A 23,377-nucleotide genomic window follows, 5' to 3' on the forward strand; every position below is an offset into this window, starting at 1 on the left:
GATGCCCTGGTGGGGAAGGAACCACCCTCCTGTCTTGTCCCCCATGAAGGGCAGGCCACCCAGGGTCCCAGGACGGGGAGGAAATCGAGTGTGCTGAGCTCCCTCGCAGACGGGCCTCTCAGCGCAGAAGCCTGGGCAGCCCCTCCGCGCACCTCTGCACATGCCCCCCACACAAGGCGTCCCTCCACCAGCCCAGCACCCAGGCCCGGCCCAGCTGTGTCACCTTTCACTCCCATGCTATCATACCCTGTGTCCCTTGGGCCTCTTGGGTCCCTTTCTGCCTTTGAACAAGTGTCAGTTGTTTCAGGGGAGCCCACTTCCCCCACCCATCCTCGGGGGAGAGCAGTCCCCAGCCCTCAGTGCTGCCTTCGCCCAAGCCCTGGAGGAAGGGTCCTGTTGGCTGTTAGGGCTGCCTTGGCCTTTCGGGGGCCCCCGGGGTCACATCTGCTCCCGGGGATGGGAGGTGGCCTTCAGTCCTTGGCTGCCAGGTAGCACCTCCTTTGGCCCTTTGTAGCCAGCCCCCTGCAGGTGTGGGCGTGTGTAGGGTCCACCTCTGCAGGCGCTCCCCGCCAGCACCGCTCACAGGTGGCCTGTGTAGCAGCTTCTGGAAGTGGGACTGTCCTGGGTGTGGCCACCGCGGCGGAATTGCAGTGGGTATCAGTGCCTGTCCTGTTAGAACCCCAAGGCCGTTGGCACCAAGGGTGAAGGTCCTGTTTCCCCCTTAAGCCCAGGCTGCTGGAGCCCACATCCTTGGCCTGGCTTAGGTGCCCCAGACCCAGCCCCTGGCTCCTGACACAGGGTCACTGGGGCTTCCTGGCTAGACCTTCAGGAGCAGCTCAGAGCCAGCGTGAGTCAGGCCGGGAGCCAGGCTCTGTTCCAAACTGGGAGCTCAGACTGGAGCCCAGGAGGCACGAGGCCTGTCTTTCCCAGTCATTTGCCACACCCGCCCCTGGAAAGCATTATGCTTTTGACCCGAGATCGGAAGAAATCCTTTTCCTCACCCAAGCTGCTGCTGTTCTCAGCATCAACCTGGCCATGTCAGGTTGTGTCCCGGGGTCCGAGAAGGTGCCCCACGCAAGAACCGGCCCTCCGGGGTCTGGGTGGCACCAGCTGTGCTCTGGGCCTCCTGGCTCAGGGAGGAGGGATGTCGAGAGCTCTCCGGGCCTTCTGAACAAGGTGGCTGACCTATCCCTGGACTCTGACCTCCAACACGACTGACCCACTCACACTCTGGCCTCCTTCCTCCAGCTGCCCATCTCTGTGGTCCTGCATCAAGAACTCAGCCTCTGATGGGGGTCCAAGGCCCCCTCGGAGCTGCCCCGTCCCTCCAGCTCACCCGAGTGCCCCATCACCTGGCTCCCACTCCCCGCTAGTGTCCTCATAGGCAGACCCGCGGCTCCTTGCCTGCTCCTCTATGGGCATCCTCTCCAGCCTGGGTCCCCTGTCTTTCAGCACTGCTCCTGGCTCCCCAGCTACCCCCGCCCCCAGGCTCTTGTGAGTCTACTACATATATATGTACGCACGTACATAGGTTCAGTACTGCCCCTCCTCCGTTCTGTGTGTGGACCCTCCTTCACCTGACAGTTCAGGTCCTGACCTGAGTGGAATCAGATGTGCAAGAGATTTGGAAGAAGCTGCTGTGAGGGACAAAGGGCAATGGCCCAGGGGGTGCCTGCCCTCTAGGAAAGCAGAGGGAGGGGGAGGACTGGCGGGAGGGGCCACCTTGGCACCCTCCATGCTGGAGCAGCCGCAGGTAGCAAGGCCTTTGGGCCGGCACCACCCGCGTCCAGTGGGCAGCAGCCTGGCCTCTGCAGCAGGGCATCCTGTGAAGCCTCACCCCGTCACCACACGGGCCAGCCCGCATGGTGCTGAGGATCCCTTCCCGTCACTCACATCAGCTCCCACGTCTGTTCCTGGGCCCACACCCAACTCCTGTCTCACCCATTTCTCTGCACCCCTCATCTTGGTCAAGTGCCTCAGGAGTCACCCTGACACCCCCCAATCACAGCCGCCTGGTACTGTCTGCTCTCCTTCCCACCTGTGAATCCAGCTCCTGGTGGTGCCCCCAGACATGGGTCTGTCCTGCGTCCAGCTTCCTACACTGAGCACACCTCCAAGGCTTGTTCATGTCCTGACAGTTATTTAGTGCAATACTATGATGACTTTTTTAATCCATTTGAATTTATTTTGGTGTAAGGTTTGAGGTTGGGACCTGGGTGTTTTCTCCAGATGATTTATTATTCATGTATCACAGACATTCAGTGATTGGCTTTTCCTGCCGACCTGAAGGCTCACTGTTACATACTGAGTTTGTCTTCGTGTGTGCACGTGTTTTCCAGATCTACTTCTGGGCGTCTGCTCCTCTCCCTACCCTATGATGGTGCTGCCCTGCTTTAATTAGCGACCTTTGGACCCATTCTGCTCTTGGGGGGGCAGCCACCCCTCACCGTTCACTTTTGCAGGAACGCTTGGCGTCTTGCGCACCTGCTACATCCCATCGTTACCACCTGCATCTCTTGGCTGCATTTCCGTCCAACAGTTGCTGTAAATTTGGCAGTGACCACTCTTAATCGTGATCTCTCACTGCTTAGGACAGATTCGCAGAGGTGGACGTGGTGGTGCGTCAAAGGATATGGACGTGTTAAATAAACTGTTGGTAACTCTCCGCACGGTGCCTTAGGGAACCACACGTGCTTGCGTGTCCCGCCCCGCGACCCGTGGCTCTTCGTCCGCCCGTCTGCGCAGGCCGACGTCTTGGCTGTTTCACTTAGAGATGCCCTCCTCTGACTCAGGCGCTGTCTTCTTGTGTCCCAGGGCTCCAAACGGATCCTGCGGTCCCACGAGATTGTGCTGCCCCCCAGCGGACACGTGGAAACCGACCTGGCGCTGACATTCTCCCTCCAGGTGGGCCGGCCCCGAGGGACTCGCCCCGCCCCCGGCTCGGTCCGGCCGCGGCCCCGCCCTCCTGCGCCGCGCCGCCGCTCCCTTCTGAGGGTCGGGAGTGCGCTCCGGCTCTTTGAGTTGGGTTTTCACAGCGTTGCCGTGAGGCAGAAAGCCTAGTGCGGCCAGGACTCAAGCGGTCAGGCTGGGTCATGGGGAGGAGCAAGCGGAGGCGCTCGGGGTGTGCTGGCGGTGAACGGGGGCCGCCAGGCGGGGCCTCCCGGCCTGTGTGGAACAGCTCCCGGGGAGCGTTGAGTGAGAGGTGGGCGCTCCTTAGACTCGGCAGGGTCCTGCTTAACACGCTTGCTTTCGAGGGAAATCCTCTGTTCAGTACCAGTGCATTACAGGCCCGTTCAATGCCTCCTCCCTTGCCCTCGGTGTGCGGGACAGGGCTTAGGGGCCCTGCCAGCCCACCTCCCGCCCTTCCCCAAGGCCCCCTCACGCCGGCCCTGACCCGCAGCAGCTTCTGGGTTTTGTGTTGACTTTTCTTCTGTTGGGGCGGGAGTCGGGGGAGTCAGGTTTATTGGAGCATGATTTACAAAACCTACAAGTCACCATTTTTAAGTTTATGGTTCCGTGGGTTTTGGCCAAGGTGCACAGGTGTGTAATGACCATCGCAGTCAAGGCGGAGGGCAGGTTTTTATTTGTGACCCTGAAGGAAAACTTGTGCACGTCTGCTTTGTGCAGTCTGAAGGCCCTGCCCTGCCACGCGGGGGGCCTGGCCAGCGCGCCGCCGGCCGGGGCACCTCCTCCTTGCCCCCACGTTGCGAGGGTGCAGGGTGGTCACTGCCCCCTGGACTTCCAGCAGATGAGCCACTGAGCAGTTGCTGCACTTCCGCAGACGCACGTGGGCCCCTCCCCAGGGGAGGGCCTGCGCACGTGGCGCACAACTGCCACTAGTGGCTGTTCATGTGGACCAATGCCAGGGCGTGCGAGACCTCATGAGTGTCGGTGGGCCTGGCCGTCTGCGTGACTGTGACCCCCCCTTCTCCTGCAGTATCCCCACTTCCTGAAAAGAGAAGGCAACAAGCTTCAGATCATGCTGCAGCGAAGAAAGCGGTATAAGAACCGGACCATCCTGGGCTACAAGACGCTGGCGGCTGGCTCCATCAACATGGCCGAGGTGAGCCAGACCTCGCTTCTCTGCCCTCCCAGGAAGGGCGTCCCTGCAGGTGCCCTGCCCCACGCTGCCCCTGGAGCCCCTCAGCCCTTCCCCAGCGCCTCCTGTGTCCCCTCAGGCCCTCACTGCCCACCTGCCCACCCAGGAAAAGCGCCCTGGTGCTCTGGCTCGGCCCCTCCCAGCTGCCTCTGCCTCGAGGGACGCTCAGAGCAGTCAGGGTGCGTGGAGTGCGCAGCTGGGTGTGAGTTTCTCTGTGGTGCGATCAGGCCTTAGCCAAGCCTCCTGGCCCTTGGACCACAGAGTGGTGCAAACAGGTGGGGCCTGGACTCCACTGGGCCCTGGCTGTGCCCTCCACTGGCCCAGGGGCTCTGGCCACCCTGGGCTTCCTACCTGCAGGCTGTTACTGGGCTCAGAGGAGGCTCAAAGGTGCCGCTTTGTCCTCACTGGCCATGCAGGCTCTGTCCTTCAGGGCGCCGCCAGCCCAGCCCAGAGGCCCAGTTTCTCTTCCATCCTCCTCTGTAAAGGAGAGAGAAGAGTAGGTGTTCCTGGGGCTCCTACTGTGGTTCCAAGAGGGTCGGCCCCACCACCCACACCCACACCCCACTGCCTAGCTGAGTCCTCACCCATTTGCCCTTTGTGGTCCCTCCTGGACACGGGTCCCTAGAGTGGAATCCCGAGGGTCTGGGCTGGCCCACAGCACGACCTCACACTGCTGCTGCCGACCACCCCCCCGCCTCCGACAGCCCTCAGTCCTTAGGGGCTGAGCCTGCCGCTGACCTCACCAGCTCAGCCCCGCGTGCTCCCTCTGGACCCATCCAACCTTCTCCCGGGTCTCCTCTTGACCTCCTGCCCCCTGCTCCAGAGCTTGCCCCGCTGAGGTGTGGCCCCTTAAGTCAGCACTGACAAAAGCCCGTCAAAAACCCTGACATGTGCCTCTGCGCGTTGGGGGTTCTGGGGCGCTGGCCCTGCTCCAGTGTGCTTCCAGAACCATGCCCTGCCTGCAGGTGATGCAGCACCCTTCCGAGGGTGGCCAGGTGCTGGGCCTCTGCAGCGACATCAAGGAGGCCTCAGTCAAGGTGGCCGAGATCTGGATCTTCTCCCTGTCCAGCCAGCCCATTGACCATGAGGACAGCACCATGCAGGCCGGCCCCAAGGCCAAGTCCACGGGTGAGTGCAGCGACAGGCAGCGTCTCTGCCACGCATACCACCTCCTGGCTGCCATCCTGCAGGCTGAGAAGTCAGGGAGGGGATGTCAGGGAGTGCGGGCTGTTCTCCGGGCTTCCGGTGTCCAGGCCTCTGCCCTCACACTGTGACATCGTCAGTAATCAGGTCTGGGGTCGACCACAGTGCCTTCCAGGGTCTGGGCACAGTCCTGGCATGGGCTGTCGCCTCCGCCACAGTTGTCACTGTCCCCTGAGGTGAGGAAGGGCAGATGGGGACCCAGTCCAGCACAGGACCCAGGCTGACCCCCATGATGGGCAAGGAGGGCCGTGGCGGCCACCGTGAGGTGGGGGTGGGCATGTGGCGGTGGCAAATTGCAGCCGCCTCCGCCCCCATCCGTCCACCTGCCAGGGCCATCTGGCCTCCGTCCCCATGGCCGCTGGGCTGTCGCGGTTCCCTGCACGACCAGGGGCCATCACGAGGGCACCCCTCATTGCCGGGACACCGGCCGGAACCTCAAGGAGCCCTCCATTCCATGTGCTCGCTCCGCAGATAACTACTCCGAGGAGGAGTACGAGAGCTTCTCCTCTGAGCAGGAGGCCAGCGACGACGCCGTGCAAGGGCAGGTAACCGGGGCCGGGGGGACACGCTGGCCTCAGGGCTCCTGCCTAGACCCCCAGCAGCTGCGCAGCCCCCAGTGGATGGGCCCAGGACCCTCCAGAGCTACCGTCAGGAGCGCAGCACGGGGCGTGAGAGGCTGGGAGCCTGGCCCCCATGTGCCGAGCCTCGTTCCCCTGTCCCCCGTCCCCCGTGCCCTGTTCCCCGTCCCCGGAGCTGGGAGTGCGTCAGCAGACAGCTGGGGCGCCTGGGAGCCCAGCCCCTCCCTGAGCCGCCCAGGGAAGCCGCACATCCATGGGTGGTGGGAGAGGGGTCCCAGGGGCACTATGCGGGCAGCCCCAGGCTCAGGCACTGCACATCTCTGCAGGATTTGGACGAGGACGACTTTGATGTGGGGAAACCCAAGAAGCAGCGGCGATCGCTAGTAAGAACGACGTCCATGACCAGGGTCGGTGGAAACTGGTTTTACTAACCCTGGGGGGGAGGGGGGGCGGGCCTGGGTGGGGGCACTGGGGCGCTGGCCAGTTGAGCTCTCAGGAGGGGTGGGTCAGGACCTGAGGCACCCATCCTGGGGTCACAGTGGGTACCGTGCCGTTCCCAGCAGCCCAGCTCTATGGCTTCTCCTGAGGTCCAGTCTTTCCCCAAATATTGTGTGAGGGCAGGAGACTCCAGGCTATGGCCCTGCCCTGGAGGGGTTGCGAGGCGTCCGGCTATTGTCAGAGCCTCACTGGCAAGCGGGAGCCAGGTGGGGCGTCCCTGTGCCACAGGCCTAGAGGGCAGTGGGCAAGGTGGGCTGCCTCCTCATTGCCCAGGCCCCTGCCTTTTTGGCCCAGACACACCCTGTGTGAGGCCTGCACCCTGTTTCTGTTCTGGGCAGGTGGCCTCAGGGGCTTATCCTCCAGGAGGCAAGTCCAGGCAGGGGCCACAGCCCATCATGGGATGTCCACCACTGGGCACCCAGGGCTCCTGGAAGAGCTCTCGGTGCTGGGCCATGGCCTCAGGCCAGGCCAGGGCGGAGCGCGGCCAGGGAAGCCCCCAAAACCTTGCCCCTGGCTGGCGGTGCTGGGAAGTCATGGGTGGTCCCGATACGTTGAGTGCAGTGCATGTTCTGGGCCATGTTCACAGCCCACACCTGCTGGGGCAGCTCTGTCTGAGCCTCAGTTCCAGGACCCGGGTGCCCAGCTTCTGCAGTGGGGAGTGTTGGTCTCCCTTTGTAGGGTCAGCCTCTGAGGGTGGCTGAGTGACCATCTTGGTCAGCGGCCAGTGGCCAGAGCTGAGCCTCTGCAGTGCAGGGCGGCACCGGGGCCAGGTGGAGCTTGGGCTCTCACTGAGCCCCTGCCAGCAAGTCCCAGGGAGGAAGGGCCGGGCAGCCTCATGTGCACGGAGGCTTCTGGAAGAGCCACAGATGTGGCACACACCCTCCACCTGGTTCCCCTCACCAGCTCTGGGCTGTCAGCTCCGCCTGGGTCCTCCTTAAAGTCTGGCCTCAGCTGTAGGTTCAAATGCTGATGAAAACACTTACCGCTGTTCAACTGCTGAGAGCCACAGGAGAGTCCACCAGCGTCGCGGCGGGTCTGAGCTGGGGCCGCAGCAGCCCGGGCGCCGGCCTTGCCATGCTTTCCTGGGGGAGGCAGCTGCTTGGGTTCTGACCCTGCTCTGCTTGTCTTGCAGCAACAAAACTTCAAGCAGAAAGTCGTGGCTCTGCTGCGGAGGTTTAAAGTTTCCGATGAGGTGAGTGAGTGCCCCCCCCACTCAAGGCCCACGGCGTCCTGTGTCGGGGGAGGGCTCTGGAGGCCAGTTCTGGGCGAGGTCCTGGCTCTGCTGCTGCTGTCCTCGTGGTCCTCTGAACATCGCTGTCCTTGCCCAAGAGAGTGGGTGATGGTGGTGCCCCCAACCCCGGGGACCCTTGAGGGGCCAGCAGGGGCCCCAGGAGGTGCCACTATGTTGCCTGAATTACAACTTGATGAACAGACCTGGAGGAAGGCCAGCATTGTCTCTGGGGGTGACCACGGGTTTTTCTGTTTGTGTTTTTTCGTTGTTTTTTTTTTTTTTATATAAGTTGATTTTAATTTTTAGAATAGTTTTAGGTTCACAGCAAAACTGAGCAGGAAGTGGAGTCTCCATGTGCCCCCGTCACCACACACACAGCACCTCCCCCCCCCCATCAATATACTGTGTGTTTTAAAAACCTTTTTTTAGGAGGGAGGGTATAGTTCAAGTGGTAGAGTGCGTGCTTAGCCTGCACAAGGTCCTGGGTTCAGTACCTCCATTGAAAAAACAAACTAAATAAATGTAATTACCTCCCCCCTGCAAAAAAAAAAAGAAAGAAAGAAAGAAGAAATTTCTTTTAGCCTTTTCTCAGTCTCCAAATTTTCTATGATGAGTTTGTATAACTTTTACAACCAGAAGAAAAATACCCTGTTGTTTTTAATGTGATCAGAAGAAAATCCGTCCCCAGGTTCTGGACCCCCCCTCCCCCCGGCCAGGAGAGGTGGCGTGTAGGTGTCTCAGCCCCAGAGCGCTGTCCTCTCACGCGGTCACGACAGCATGGACCCCGCGGCTGAGCACCCACACACAGGGAGGCTGTGCCCTCAGAAGCAGCAGTGGCGGGGCCAGCAGCTCGCTCTAGACACAGGTGCTAAAGGCAGGCCCGTCTCGGCCACAGTCCTCCCCAAGCTGATCTACAGATTCAACACGAGTGCTGTCCGATCTCCAACGCCTTGCTGCAGAAATCAGCCAGGTGGTCCTAACCCTCATGCCTAAAGGCAGGGGTCCCGGGATAAACAAAGCAGTCTTGACAAAGAACAAAGCTGGAGGACTCGCCCCTTCTGTTTTCCAAACTTGCTCAAAGCTACCGTGACCAGACGGCGTGACGGGGCAGTGAAGGAAGGTGGGGTCCAGATACAAACCCTTCTGTTCGTGGTCAGCTGGCTTTCGACAGGATGCCGAAAGCGTTCCGGGGGGTGGGACGGGGTGGGGATTGGCCTTTTCAGCAAATAGTACTGGAACAGCTGGAACTCTGCCAAGGAATGAAGTGGGGCCCTACCTCACGCCGTGCACAGAAGTAGCTCCCAGTGGGTCAGAGGCCGACGCGTAAGAGCGAGAACTATGGAACTCTCAGAAGAAAACCTAAAAGTGAGTCTTTGTGGCCTGGGTCAGACAACAGTTTCTAGGATACGGCGCCAAGAGCACCAGCGAAGAAAGGGAAAAAAGGCAAGTGGGGCTGCACTGAGGTTTGGAGCCTCCGCGCTCCGGGCAGAGGGCGGAGCGGCAGCCCGTCGGACGGGGGAAGGTTGTCTGCACATCGCACAGCTGACAAGGAACTTGCGTCCGGAATGTGTGAAGAACTCTGACAGCCCCAAAACAAAGCAGTGCAATGAAAAATTAATTGTTCACTTTAAAAATCGGGCAAAGGCTCTGACTAGGTATTTTTCCAAAAAAGAAATGCAAAAAGCCAATAAGCACCTGAAAAGATGCTCGTCGCCTCCAGGCATCAGGGAAGGCAGGTCAGGGCCACCACGAAACACCACTTAGTACCCAGCAGGGTGGCTGTCGTCAACGCGGAAAATCGGTGCTGGAGAGGCTGTGTCGTGACTGGAACCCTCACACGTGCTGGGGGAGCAGAAAATGGTGCAGCCACTTTGGAAAACAGGCTCGCAGTTCTTCAAAAAGTGAAATATGCCTGCCAAACGCCCAGCAGTCCCACGAGAGATGGTCACAGAAGCTCCGTGTGGAGCAGCAAACACAGAACGGCCCCAGGTCGTCCTTTCCGTACATGCATCACGCCGAGCAAGAGAAGGCTGCCGCCATGTGATTGCAGTTCTGTGCCGTCCTGCACAAGACCTGGCGCCCGGGGCCTGGGGGCACTGTGAGGGGGCAGGGGCGCCCTGGGGAGGGCAGCCTTTTCTGGCCTGATTGTGATGGTGCCACGCAAAGGCTCACACTGTGTTTGTGTGTTAAAGCACTCTTCTGAGACCTGGGAAGGACAGCCACACCGCGCCCAGCACCCCGTGACCTAAGGTCCCCCAGGGACACCTCTGGGTCTGGAATAACAAGACTGGAAGAAGGGTGCTTGGTGGCTGTGCACCCGTCTGTCCTGCAGACGCCCCTTCCTGCCAGGCCAGCCTCACCCGTCTGACCTCACTGTAGGTCCTGGACTCGGAGCAGGACCCTGCAGAGCATGTCCCCGAGGTGGAGGAGGACCTGGACCTCCTGTACGACACGCTGGACATGGAGCACCCCAGCGACAGCGGCCCCGACATGGAGGACGATGACAGCGTTCTCAGCACCCCCAAGCCGAAGCTCAGGTGGGCGCCGCCGCCGCCCTCGTCTGCTGCCGCGCGCGGGGGACACAGGGCGTGGCCACCTGCCTTCAAAGCAAGGGCCAGCCCAGGAGGAGGTCCACGCAGCTGGTTGTGCAGGTGTCGGGGCCAGAGGGAAGTGGGGTTTGGGGAAGCAGGCCCTCGGGGGCGGGGAGACACAGGCCCTGAGAGAGCTCCTGGGGAGCGAGAAGTGGCAGAGTCGCAGTGTCGCGTTTGCTTTTGGGAATGTCTCTCTGGAATCTGCTGGGAACACGAAGAGGGAGACCAGTGAGGGGGCGGCTGAGGTCAGCCCTGTGGGGGCCGCTGAGTCGGGGAGGGAGGGGCGGGCTGGGAGGTTGTGTGGGAGGCCAGGGCTCTGGGCGTGGGGCTAGTGGGAGGTGGGCTGAGCTGGAGGTGCTGGCTGGGCCGTCCCAGGAGGGGACCAGCGCATGCGGGGCCGCAGGGCTCCCTGTTCAATAGGGAGGCAGGCCTGCTGGGAGCCTCAGAGGGTGTCCGCCCCAAAGGAGTCCTGGGGAAGGTGGGGAGCCCGGAGGCCGGGCTGGGCAGGAGGAGGGAAGGTCTGAGTCAGAGTCAGGAAGGTTTGTGGACCCTTTGGTTTTCAAACTTCTTAAAACAAGCATCAGCAAGACACAGAAGCACACACAAGAAAGGGGTGTGCCATGTTGTCACGTGCCCCCAGCCCATACTGCTGCCTCCCAGACCTGTGCCGGCCTGGCCCCACCTCAGGCACCAGTTCCCTGGGCTGCTGACCGGTGCCCAGTTACTCCTGGAGTTTGGCATCAGGTCAGGGTGTTGGCCGCTGGCCTCCTGGGGGCTCTGGGCACTGGTCTCAGGCTCGGCCAGGTGGGTGTAGAACAGGGGTCCCGCTTCAAGGCCAGCATGTGCAGCCACGGTCCTCAGTCTGCGGACCCCTCTGATCTCCCTTTCCCTTCGCTGGAGAAGGTCTCGACCAGCCCCTGTTACTGCAGCTGCCGGCTGGCCCAGGCCGTCCCCCTCACCTCCCCGCCTGTAGCTCCGTGGCGTCAGCTGCACCTGTGGAGTGAGTCCCTGGCCGGCAGGGTCCCAGTCCTGCCTGTCGCTCACGGTGGTCACGTTACCACGTTCCCCCCACGGCTTTACCGTCAGTAGTCCCGCCCCTCATTTTAGCTGGACCTTAAGTCTGCCGCCTGCGTGTCGCTACCTGCTGGGCGGGACGTGCGACCTGGGTTTGCCCGTGCCTGGCAATGGCGTCCTCACTGGGCTGTCCGTGTGCGCCTGTGTTCCTGCCAGCTGGCCGTGGGGCCCCAGGGCTCCACCCCTCCAGCAGGGCTGTCCTGCAGTTGCTGTCCTTGCTGGCCGCCCTCCAGGGCTAGAGCTGACATTGGATGGGGTTTCGGGGTACAGGTCTTCTCAGCTGCTCTGAGGGTGGATGGAGGAGCTAGGGGGCAGTTGGCGCCCAGTGTCCTTGCCTATGCCGTGGTCCTCCAGGGTGGGGGCCCTGCTCTGCATCCCACCCCCCACCAGGCCCGGTGGCTGCACCTTCAGTGGGGAGGGGACTGGGAATGACCCCTTCTCTGTCCCCACCACTCAGGCCGTACTTCGAAGGCCTGTCCCACTCCAGCTCCCAGACAGAGATCGGAAGCACCCACAGCGCCCGGAGCCAGAAGGAGCCTCCGAGTCCGGTGAGCGGCCCGGACTCAGGCAGCCCACACTCCCGCCGGGACCCTCGGGATGTCCCGGTCCTCTCTGCCTGTCGGAGTCACTCGGGGTGCCACTTACACATGAATCAGTGCTGGACAAACCTGAAGCTCAGTGCACTTTTGGGTTATTCCCTGTCCCCTGCCTGCAGCTGGGTGACTTTCCTGGGGCAACCCCAAGCCCACGGTCAGGAATCCCAGCCAGTCTCCCCAAGCTGTCTCTGAGCCTGGAACCCCCTGCCCAAAGGTGACACAGTCTCGGCACCCCCGTTGAGCTCAGCCTGACTCCTTTCCATCCTGTCCACACAGGCCGACGTGCCCGAGAGGACGCGGGCCCTGGGAGGCAAGCAGCCAAGTGACAGCATCTCCGACTCAGTGGCCCACGTAAGCAGGCAAAGGGCCATGCTCACGCCTGTGGGCCGGCACAGAACCCACTTACAGGCTGCATTCAGGGTCTGACCCCTGACCGGGCAGGGCAGGCTCCACAGGCAGGTCCTCTTGCTTCCACCGCCCAGGGCCTGTGTGTAGAACCACAGTGAGGGGCCCCCTGGAGTCACCCCCATCCCAGGAGCGGTCAGAGCCCTGTCCACGTGCCAGGAGCTGCCCGCCCGGTAGAGGCCTGAACACCCTCTCCCAAACCAAGGCCCCTTGGGCACAGGAGTGTGTCCCCACGGTTCCCTCCTCTGCCCCTCAGAGCGCACCCCCCGCCGGGGAGCAGCCAGCGCAGCCCGAGGAGAGCCCGGAGGTGGAGACCCCTGCACTGGACGTGTTCACCGAGAAGCTGCCACCCAGCGGGCGGATCACAAAGACAGAGTCCCTGGTCATCCCCTCCACCAGGTGACCGGCCGCTCCGGGGAGGCAATGCCTACAGGGGCCAGTGCAGGAGGGATTGTGGATGCCCCACTGGGTCGGGGCCCATCTGACTCAGTGAGAATCACTGGGGAAATACACGGGTCTCCAGGCCCATCCCTGGATGTCCACGTTGGACCCCCACACCCCTCCGTCTGCAGCTAGCCACCTGCAGGTCTGACTGGGCCGAGGTGCGGCTGCCTGCTCCGAGGGCAGGGACAGTCCCGCTGTCCCTCTCTCCCGTTCTCCTGGACCTGGCCCTCAGGTCCTGTGGGGCCCATGGGCGAGGCTCCAAGGAGAGTGGGCCCAGCACCCGTGCAGGTGGGCACAGCCCTCAGGGAGCGGGGTGGCGTCCAGCACGGGGCCTCTGTGGGGCGGGTGGCAGGGCCGGGGCCCCAGGGCCCTGCCTCCCGGGGGCGCCCAGGGCTGGCGAGCAAGCATCAGAGCTGGAGTCTGAGTTGTGGGGACTTGGTGGCTTCCTGGTGGAGGACAGTCTTCTGGGTCTGTCACGTGCCCTCTTCAGCCCTCTGATGCCCTGGTCAGATCTGGGCCACAGCCCTCGCCCCCGCTCTGCTGCCCCTTCCCTGGGTGCCCGGGGTCACTCCTTGCCAAGGCTAGCCACGGGGCCGCAGTCCCGGGCAGCTGACACTCACGTGTTGCATCAGGCCTCACGCCCTAGTTTCAAAGTGTGTGTGCCCCACATCAGCCCTTCACCCCACAATCCGCCCTCGCTGCCCACCACCTGCCCCGCCACCCCGTGCAGATCCACTCACAGGAGAAACGAGAAATAAAACCCAGCATGAACCCAGCGTTCAGTATTGAACCCTCCCCCTGGATTTTCACCCGATGGGAGCCCCCGCCCTGGGCACGAGAGTCAGCCTGTTTCTGCCAGACCTAGGTTTTGTTTCTGTGCAGGATTTTTCCAGAAGCAGTGGCTCTGGGTGCTGGCATTTACCTGGTGGGGGTGCACAGAGGCCTTTGTCAGGACAGAGGGCTACCTGAGTGCCAGGATGCCGGCACTGGCCTGCACCGGGCTTGTCCCAGGGTGGTGGTCTGTCTTCACAGGGGGCCCTGAGGTCCCTCGTGTCTGCCCCGCTCAGGACAAGGAAGCAGCTGTGGATGAGGCCCCACTCAGGGTACCCAGGGGCCAGGGCACAGGCTGGACCTTAGGCCGTGGCTGCCGGGCCCCCTGAGGTTGGGCTGTGTGGCCTATGGCCCTGCTGCCCTCCAGCCGACACTGACCGTCCTTGGCTGTCCCCACCGCTGAGTGGCCCGCTTCCCTGGGGCAGTGAACGTGCCTGCCCCAGCCTGCCCTGTCCCCCACAGGTCCGAGGGGAAGCAGGCTGGCCGCCGGGGCCGGAGCACGTCCTTGAAGGAGCGGCAGCCGGCGCGTCCACAGAACGAGCGGGCCAATAGCCTGGACAACGAGCGCTGCCCGGACACACGGAGCCACCTGCAGGTGCGGGCGCTATGGAGGGCGGGCGCCCGCTGGGGGCCGGGACCGGGGCCACCCTGGGGTGGACCCCACGCTCTGCCACCTGGCCGGCTGGGCTGCAGTGGCCCCACAGTGTCTTCAGCCCTGGGGCCGCTGTCTAGAGCCAGGCTGTGTATCTGAGTGCGGGCGGGGCTGGGCTTCCCTCTCTGCTCCCAGGTGGCTGCTGGGGGGTCGCGGGGCAGGTGAGGGGGCGGGGGCGGCACCCCTTGTGCTGGGCATGGACGGCCCTGTGTCTCCAGATCCCCAGGAAGACTGTGTACGACCAGTTAAACCACATCCTCATCTCCGACGACCAGCTTCCTGAGAACATCATTCTCGTCAACACCTCAGACTGGCAGGGGCAGGTGGGGAGGGGCTGGTGTCCTCCCTGCAGGCCGAGCGGGAAGTGGCGGTGCCTCCTCTCTGTAGGATGGGGGCGGGGGGTCTGGCCAGCATCGCCTGCTGTGGATGGCTGCCCCAGCCTGCTCCCAGGCGGGCTGGTGGTGGCTGGCTCAGAGGCTCCCCCTCTCCCCTGCCTCCCAGTTCCTCTCCGACGTCCTGCAGCGGCACACACTCCCTGTGGTGTGCACGTGCTCTGCGGCTGACGTCCAGGCGGCCTTCAGCACCATCGTCTCCCGGATACAGAGATAGTGAGTCCTGCTCTGCCCCTGACCGCCCAGTGGCATCGCTGCCCAGGTGTCCGTCGGGGCCTCTGCGCTCCACCCTGCATGGGGCTCTGCCTGTAGCCCCACAGGCTTCCTGCAGCCCTGTCTTCTCTCAGAACTGGGTGGGTGGCTGGAGCAGTGCTGGGGGCGCCTGAGCAAGGCTGGCAGAACTGCCCACCCTGCGTGGGGCGTCCGCTGTCTGGGAGGCCTGGGTTTCAGTGGCCCCATCATAGTGGTGAGCTGTGGGACAGGCCCTGAGTTCAGGGGGAGCAGGGGAGCCCTGGGGCCCCTTCGGGCTCAGTGAGGCTGGTCCTCGCTGCGAGGACGGCTCCCTGAGGTGTCTGTCCCCTCTCGTCCTGCCGCCACCGACCGACCGCAGCTGCAACTGCAATTCCCAGCCCCCGACCCCCGTGAAGATCGCGGTGGCGGGAGCGCAGCATTACCTCAGCGCCATCCTGCGGCTCTTCGTGGAGCAGCTGTCCCACAAGACCCCCGACTGGCTGGGCTACATGCGCTTCCTCGTCATCCCGCTGGGTGAGGGGCCGGTGCCACGTGGGGGATGCTGCCAAGCTTGATCCTGCAACATGGTTGCCCCAGAGGTGTCCACGCCCCGAGGGCCCCGCAGTTAGGATAACTCATTGCCGATTTTGGTTTGTTGTCAGACATGCAAAGCAGTGGTTAGTTATTGATCTTCTTAAGTCATCAAAATTCTGTGTGGTTTAACTCTGCCAGAACGAGGCGAGGCCTAGAGGAGACCCCTCCCCACAGCGCGAGACCCGCCGCATCCGAGGCTGTGTGGTCCGCGGGACACACCCTGGCGCGGCCGGGTGGGCCGTCTGCCCAGGCAGCGGCGGAGCCGCCTGGTCCAGGAGCCACGGCGCAGAACTGCGGGGCGTGTGGGGGTCAGCACGTCCTGACGCTGCCCCCTCGGCCCGCAGGCTCCCACCCTGTGGCCAGGTACCTGGGCTCCGTGGACTACAGGTACAACAACTTCTTCCAGGACCTGGCCTGGAGAGACCTGTTCAACAAGCTGGAGGCCCAGAGCGCTGGTGAGGCCCGGGCCTCGCCGCCCGCTCCAGCCCTGGCCCAGCCATGCCACACCACCCCACCTTGGTGTCCACAGCCCCACTCCCCTCCCACCCACGTCCCAGCCCATCCACGACCCCACACCCCTCACCTCCACTCCACCGTGCCCCATTAGAATGGGGGTTGTACTGCTGTCCTGAGGCGAGACTGGAGAGCTGTGTGCCTCCCTCCCGGCCACAGCGGTCCCTGAGCTACAGGGGGCGAGGGGTCAGTGGACAGCCTCAGCCGGGACGCTGAGGCTGGATCTAACCAGAGGCTAGATCCTGGGGCAGGGCTCTTCAGGATTTGGAGAGACTTTGCGGCCCTCTCCCCTGGCCGCCCAAACTTGGGGTGCTGGGTGGCCTTGGGGAAGCCGAGGTGGAGCTGGGCAGAGTGCGGCACCCCACAGACCCCTCCCGGTCTCCTCGTGCAGTGCAGGACACGCCGGACATCGTGTCAAGAATCACACAGTACATCTCGGGGGCCAACTGTGCCCACCAGCTGCCCATTGCAGAGGCCATGCTGACCTACAAGCAGAAGAGGTAACTCTAGGGCCTGGGTGGGTGGCGGTGGGGTGGCGACCCCCGGCGGCCTGCGTCCTGGCTCCTCGGGTTGCTCACTGGGGGCTCCGTGCCCAACCTGGGCTTGGACGGATGTCCGGGAGGGATCCAGGCAGCTCCCAGTTCTCGACTCCGGGACCCTTCACGGATCCTGAGTGGGAGTTAGGATGAGGTGGTCACGTTGTCTGTTTTTGTACGTGTTGGATTTTCCCACAATAAAAGTTAAAAGGATAGTGGTCGTGGTGCCTGGCCCCTAGCAGTGACCTGCGCCCTCGAATCTGGGCACAGGCTCCTTCAACAGCCGGGACTTCTCAGGCGGGGAGACATGGTTCTCGTCCTGCCCAGTGCCGGCCAGCAGCCAGGAGCCGTGGGTGGGACGCCGAAACCCTGCGGGGGTCCAGCTGCCCGCCCACCTGCCCACATGGGGTGGAGCTGGGCGCACAGGCCTCGGACAGGGCAGTCCTTCCAGGGACTCCCAGGTGGGAAAGGGCAGGAACAGGGAGACTGCAGCCGGTTCCACGGCGTGGAGCATCTCTGCTCCCAAGAAGGGGACGTTAAACATCTTGTAAGGCAGGAGAGAGATTTAAGCTGAAGCCTCTGCCAGGTGCCACGGCCAGTCCTGCACGACTCCGGGTTCTTCCTCCCGTTAGGGGGCCGCCTTGCCACTCCTGAGCCCGTAATAACATCCTGTGTTTCTCTTTGGTGCCTTTCTGAAAAGGAGAAAGAACTTGCATTTTGACTTTACCCTCAGGTACCGCTGTCCCTGGGTCCGTGGCCCCTCCGTCCCCTGGCTGGTCTTTAGGGCTGTTTAGCAGTGTCAGCAGCTGTTGTCATCCTCAGATTCACATCCCCTACTGCCTGCTTTCTCCTTCGGGCGGGGGCCTGTGCGCTAAGGAGCGGACGCAGCCCCTTCCTCAGGCCCCCTGCCCTGAGCCGGGCCTGCACCATCACAGCCCTACCCGGCTCCAGTGACCACCAGGCCTGCAGCCCAGAGGGTGCTGGGCAGGCGCTCTGTTTCAGTCCACAGTTTGGGTGTAAGAAGTGGCCAGTTTAACTCCTCAGTGAGTCGCTGTGTTTCTGAAGCCAGGGGTGTGGCTGCCCCTTAAATTAGCAGCAGGTGCTGGCTTCAGCTCTCGAGCTGCTGACCGCTGACTGCTGGCACCATACTTGCCGAGTGTGGGCTTCACTCCCAGGCTATCGTACTTGTTAACCGGCCCACATGCCAGTAGCTGCGGGGAGGACGGGAGGGGACAGCGAGGCGAGGCGATGGGGAATTGGCCAGGGGTGACATGGTGGCCAGTGTCTGGCTCAAGCCTGGCTTCCGGCCCCCTACAGAGCGGCAGAGCACAGCCTGGGGGGATTCCCAGCAAAGTTCTGTGGCTTACCTAGATGGCTGGCCAGAACACTGAGACCCCTACACACACGTGAAGAGCCATGCCCTGGGCGGTCCCTGCACTGCCCACACACCTGCTCTGCAGGGGGCCTTCGGTTATTTGCTCTCCCGGCAAAGCCCCCTGGGAGGCTCCTTGGGCCCCGGGATGGACCAGGAGGAGGAGTCTAAGCCCATTCAAACATGCTGCTAAACAAGCCTCATGGAGCTAGAGAAAGACCAGCCAGTGTGCCCCGCGGACCCCTCGGGCTGCCCTGTGGGCCTGCGACCCTCCCCTCCTTTCAGCCACGGCTCCGCGAGCCCACAGCATGCTTCGCAGCCTGGGCCGCAGCTTCTGTCTGTCCCGAGGTCAGCTCTTCTGAGCAGCAAGCCAGGGCTTGGGAGGCCCTGAGCCTCCTGCCCCCGCCTCCGCGTTACAGTGGTGACACCGGCACCGGGGTGGGGGGTGGGGCTCCAGCTGCCCTGGGCGGAGCTCGGGGAAGGGCCGCGTGTTGTCTGCCCTTGGAGCCCAGGGCCAGAGAGCAGGTCAGCCTTTGTCTGCTATGACAGAGAACAGACTTCTGTCCACCCGGGGGGGTCAGGGGATGCCGGGGAGGGTGGACGGTGGGCATGGCCCTCCTGGTCCCTCTGCATCAAGGATCCTACCTGCACTGCACCAGCTCCTGCCTGAGGTCAGACCTCACTGTATGTCCCCCGGGCAACGCCTAGAGGGCCGCTCAGCTCCCCAGGCCAGCCTCGTTTGGCTGCGTCCCTGGGCACATCCCGCACCACCCCTTCACCCAGGGCTCCTCGTCACGGAGCCGTGGGCTCGAGCCGTAGGAGTTCTGACCACTACCCCTGCCAAGAATACCCGTGCCCCCCACACACAGGGTCCAGGTGGAGGGCTCCTAGCAGCAGCCGGTGTCACCCCCGTCTCGCCGGGCGGTGCCGAGCGCTGGATGTCGTCTGCATGGCCCCGAGGCACGGCTTGGCTTTGTTGCTTGGGTCGTAGAGTCCCCCGAGTTCCGCCCCTGAGGCCCTCGTCTGCCTCCCTGCCTGCCGTCTGCTGGGGAGGGCCGTGGGGATGGTGGCTCCCTGAGGGTGAGGGCCCTGGGGGTCCGAGCCTCCCGTGCACTGGTCGGGGGACCCCACGGGGCCTCCTGCCACCTCGAGTGCAGGAGCACGCCTGGGCACAGGATTTAGATTGTTCTACTTGAAATGGGAAAACAAAGTTTTTTCTTTTTAATTGTATTCTGCTTAGGAAAGAAAGACCAGGAATTTGGTTACTTTCTTTGGACAGACCGAATCTGTAGATTCTTGCATCCAAAGACATTTGCTGGGTCTCCTGCGGAGTGGGCTGGGTGGTGCTGGGGCAGAGGTGGGGTGTCCCCATGTCCAGGTGGCACCCAGGGGAGAGCAGGTCCTGCCAGCTGCTGTCCCCTCACTGTAGGTGCTGTGCGTGGTGCAGGTGCATTATGTTCTGGCTCCTGGGCCGGGGCCACTTGTCCAGCTCATAACCACACTTCACGGGGAGTGTCAGCCAGGCGCAGGCCACTGTCCTCCGCAGGGACAGAGAAGGGAGGGCCTCCTGCAAGACTCTGGGGATGTGGGGTTCCTGGTCCCAGGAGCTGGGCCTGGGCCCCCCCACCAGGCCTGCTTGGGGCAGAGGCTTCTCCCTGAGTGACACTCCCGGGCCACCCCCTGCATGGCCTGCACGTGTGGAGTCACCTGCAAGAGAGTCATCCTCTTGACGTCAGGCTCTGGCTCCACAAAACAGAGGAAGCGGAGCTGGGAGAAGGGCTGCGAGCCACCAGCCAAGGAAGCAGGGCGAGGACACACCTCTTTTCCCTGTGGCTGGGGAAGGGCAGGAGGCCAGGACCCGCCCCGCCCCGTGGACCCACCAGAAGGCAGAGAAGGAAGCTCTTCCAGCTGCTGACAGAGCCCAGGCCAAGGCAGACACCGGGCAGCGGGCAGCTTGCTGCAGAGACGATGAGCCCGGGGCCAGCCCTGGCGTGGGAGGAGGAGGAGGAAGAGAATCGGGGGTCTGCCTCCCCTCAGGTCCTGCCGACGCCCTGCGCCCAGGGCCCTCGGACGCTGGATGCCTTCACGGTGGACGGCTGTGACCGGTGGTTCCAGCAAGGCCACAGTTCTGCTGGAAATTGTGCAGGGCCCATCGGCTCATTACAGCAGCACAGCCGGAGAGCCTTGGCCTTGGCCTTCGGGCTGCTCTTGGGCCTTGTTCTGTTAGAACGTGGCCTGTGCAGCCCGTCACCAAGGCCAGAGTCGTGGAAATAGGCCCCCCAGTCGGCACCAACTTTACTCAGACCGTCTGGGAGGAGACCTCCACATGCCAGTCACTGGAGGAGGCCTAGGCTGTTTCTGGGTGTCCTGGGGCAGCCAGTTCTCTCCTGGGCTGAGCGGGAAACACTGGCCTGCAGGGCCCACAGAAAGGCTTGGCTGGCCACCCCCAGCCCAGGCCCTGGTGAAAAAGCAGGCCCCTTGGCGAGGCCCCGCCCTTACCCTCCGAGCTGCCCCAACGGGCCTCTGGACCCTCGGGTGCAGAGATGCGCTTGCCTCCTGCATGTCGGAAGAGACTTGCAGGTCGGGTCCAGCCAGGCCCGCTGTGGGAGGGCACAGGCGAGGCACGGGTTGGGCAGGGCCCACCAGGCGGCTGGCGAAGTGCCGGCCGCTCAGAGACGGAGCACCTGTCCTTCAGGGAGAGCGGTGACTGTCTCTCTCCCTTGTCTTAGCCCCGACGAAGAGTCCTCTCAGAAGTTCATTCCCTTCGTGGGGGTGAGTACCCCAGGTGGGCAGCTGCCATGTCCACTGCGTCTGCCGTTTGGCCGACCCCACCCGCTTGGGAAACCACAGATCTGCCAGAACATGCTATAACCAGTCCAGTTTTGCATTAACTTGATATATTTCAGAACCTCTTTCCCCAGTTTGTGCTGAGGGCTTGCCTTTAAATCCCTTTGCTCTTAGAACTCGCTATTCTTCCTGTGTTGCGTGGGGGCCGTGGTGGGTGGGCAGTAGCAGGGGGCAGATCCCCGCCCGCTGAAGCCCCGGCACGTGGGCCGGGGGCTGGGACCACCGCCCGCCATGGCCAGCAGTGGCCTATTGCCTTCTAGGTGGTGAAGGTTGGGATAGTGGAACCGTCTTCTGCCACATCAGGTAACCCACCCTTCATGCCCTAGGCGCCGGGATGCTGGAGGGCAGGGGCAGCCCCCAGCTGCTAGCCTCAGTGCGGCCTGTGAGCAGGGTCCTGCCTCAGCCGGGGAGGGTCACCTCACTGCAGTGCTGCTGCTCGCCGTGCGTGTGGCCACCCCGCCCCAGATGCCCTGCAGCCCCTCCCCAGTTGGGGTGGCGATCTGTTCCCCACACATGCCCTCCCCAGACCCCGGGGCTGCCTGGCCTCCCTGCCATGTCCAGGTCTGGGGGTCCAGAGGGCCTGGGCTACTCAGGGCAGAATCTCGGGGGAGCTCAGCGCTGCCCCTGACTCCTTCCCAAAGGTGACTCGGATGACGCAGCCCCCTCAGGCTCCAGCGCCCTCTCGTCCACCCCGCCGTCCACGTCTCCTGCAGCCAAGGAAGCCTCGCCCACTCCACCCTCCTCCCCGTCGGTGAGCGGGGGCCTGTCCTCCCCCAGGTAAACACAGCCCTGCAGGCAGCTCCCCTCCCTGGACATGCTGCCCAGCAGCTCCTGTCCGTCCCCCGGTGCTGAAGGTCACTGGCAGCTACTCGTGGTCCCTGGCCACACCCCAGGGCGCCAGGAAGCAGGGGCTCAGCGGCCTGGGGGAGGGCATGGTGGTGACACAGGCTCTCAGACAAGGTGCCCTGTCTGGAGTGGGCACTGGACTCACTCCATAGACGGGCCTGGTGGCCCCCAGCCTCACCCCCGGCACCCCCGGGGACAGAAACTACAGAGCCCGTAAGCAGGGTGGTAGAGGAGTAGGAAACGGTGTGTCACGGCCGCCGGCCCTCAGCCACCCTTGGGCCTCTTGTGAGCAGAACTCCCCAGGCAGAATGGCTGCAGGGCCACAGGGATGCTCCTGGGGCCACACTGCTGAGGGGGTGTTTGGCTGTGGCCCTCCAGATTCGGAGGGGCAGGAAGGTGGCAGGCCCTGACCCTCCTGGATGACCCCAACATTGTGACTCTGCCAGGGAGACTGGCACAGACCCGCCTGTCCCCAGAGACCAGGACCACCCCCACAGCAGCCCCGGCCTCCTGTCTGCTGGTCAGCCACCACAGGTGGTCCCCTGAGCTTAGGCAGCACGGGACCAGCGGGCACCTCCTCGCCCATGCCAGCCACTGGGGTGCTGCTGTCAGCCCAGCACGGAGGGGTGAGCCTCCCTCGTCTTCCACAGCCAGGGCGTCGGCGCCGAGCTGATGGGGCTGCAGGTGGATTACTGGACGGCGGCCCAGCCCGCAGACAGGAAGAGAGATGCGGACAAGAAGGACCCGCCCACCACCAAAAACACACTCAAGTGCACCTTCCGGTCTCTCCAGGTCAGCAGGCTGCCCAGCAGCGGCGAGGCTGCGGCCACGCCCACCATGTCCATGACCGTGGTCACCAAGGAGAAGAACAAGAAGGGTGAGGTGGGGGTGGGGGGGCTGACCGTCGGGACAATTGGAGGGGCAGCCGTGCAAGCCCCGAGGGCACCGCGGGTCTTGGGGCCGCTTCTGACCAGAGCCCCCAGCAAAGACCTTGTGGTGGGCGGGCAGTGGTGGCCGTGGTCAGAACAGAAGGGGATCCAGGTGAGCGGGGTCTGGGGGCCGGGGTGAGCCACAGCGCCCACCGCCCCCCGGCCCTGGAGGAACAGTGGGAGGACAGCACCCCGTTTTCCCTCCTAGTGATGTTTTTGCCTAAGAAAACCAAGGACAAGGACGTGGAGTCTAAAAGCCAGTGCATCGAGGGCATCAGCCGTCTGATCTGCACAGCCAAGCACCAGCAGAACATGCTGCGGGGTGAGCGCCTCCTCCCCCCGCGGGGCCCCCGCTGCTGCGGGGTGAGTGCCCGCCTCCCTCCACGGGGCCTCCCAGGCAGGGCCTGTGGCCCGTAAAACGTTCAAGTTTTAACCAGAGCAAAGTTGGGCTGCTTTTGTAAATTCACCTCAGGAAACGCTTTTGGTTTGCTCTGGGATGCACGTTGCAGAGTTCAAACTTTGAACACATTTGGGGGAGGCCTATTGTGTGCCTGTGCTTTCAAATTCTGAGAACTAATTTCCCAGTCTTTTCTGCTCTTTTAAAAGACGGCCTGACGTATCTCAGACTAGCTGACTCAGAGTGTGAGGCTCTCCAGAGTCTTCTCTTGTCATGAACTCGAGTCTGATGGCCGCAGCGGTCAAGAACCACCCTGCCCGTCCTCTGCTGATTTTCCAGTTTAAGTGGAGGGTGTTTTAAACCTGGTTCCCAGACCCTGCTGGGACGGGGGGGGGGGGCAAGCGCCTCCCCTGACGTCGGGCCTGCTGGGCTGTCCCAGACCTCCGCCTTCGGGGCCAGCGAGAAGCAGCGAGCCCCGGGGGTGGCAGGCAGGCCTGCAGGAGGGCCGGCGGCTCAGG

General features: G+C 63.3%; 1 protein-coding gene across 3 annotated transcripts in view; it reads left to right on the top strand.

Annotated features, from left to right (window-relative positions):
- The window catches only part of PACS2 (phosphofurin acidic cluster sorting protein 2), a 57,703-nt gene that overhangs the window by 31,394 nt on the left and 2,932 nt on the right, over window positions 1-23,377 (top strand). The window contains exons 3-24 of one of the 3 annotated variants that reach the window (XM_031454478.2): window positions 2,815-2,904; window positions 3,938-4,063; window positions 5,065-5,227; window positions 5,774-5,847; window positions 6,207-6,287; window positions 7,511-7,570; window positions 9,989-10,146; window positions 11,732-11,822; window positions 12,147-12,221; window positions 12,532-12,674; window positions 14,013-14,145; window positions 14,421-14,525; window positions 14,704-14,810; window positions 15,205-15,359; window positions 15,764-15,874; window positions 16,324-16,432; window positions 17,169-17,201; window positions 20,570-20,612; window positions 20,948-20,990; window positions 21,329-21,464; window positions 22,184-22,410; window positions 22,671-22,784. In XM_031454478.2, coding sequence (XP_031310338.1) covers window positions 2,815-2,904; window positions 3,938-4,063; window positions 5,065-5,227; window positions 5,774-5,847; window positions 6,207-6,287; window positions 7,511-7,570; window positions 9,989-10,146; window positions 11,732-11,822; window positions 12,147-12,221; window positions 12,532-12,674; window positions 14,013-14,145; window positions 14,421-14,525; window positions 14,704-14,810; window positions 15,205-15,359; window positions 15,764-15,874; window positions 16,324-16,432; window positions 17,169-17,201; window positions 20,570-20,612; window positions 20,948-20,990; window positions 21,329-21,464; window positions 22,184-22,410; window positions 22,671-22,784 — 2,377 coding nt within the window. Of the gene's footprint in view, window positions 1-2,814; window positions 2,905-3,937; window positions 4,064-5,064; window positions 5,228-5,773; window positions 5,848-6,206; window positions 6,288-7,510; window positions 7,571-9,988; window positions 10,147-11,731; window positions 11,823-12,146; window positions 12,222-12,531; window positions 12,675-14,012; window positions 14,146-14,420; window positions 14,526-14,703; window positions 14,811-15,204; window positions 15,360-15,763; window positions 15,875-16,323; window positions 16,433-17,168; window positions 17,202-20,569; window positions 20,613-20,947; window positions 20,991-21,328; window positions 21,465-22,183; window positions 22,411-22,670; window positions 22,785-23,377 lie in introns of those variants that run through there. The other 2 variants (XM_031454483.2, XM_031454480.2) reach the window with 2 other exon arrangements.

The sequence above is a fragment of the Camelus dromedarius genome, chromosome 5 (genome assembly GCF_036321535.1).
Source record: "Camelus dromedarius isolate mCamDro1 chromosome 5, mCamDro1.pat, whole genome shotgun sequence".
NCBI classification, from domain to species: domain Eukaryota; kingdom Metazoa; phylum Chordata; class Mammalia; order Artiodactyla; family Camelidae; genus Camelus; species Camelus dromedarius.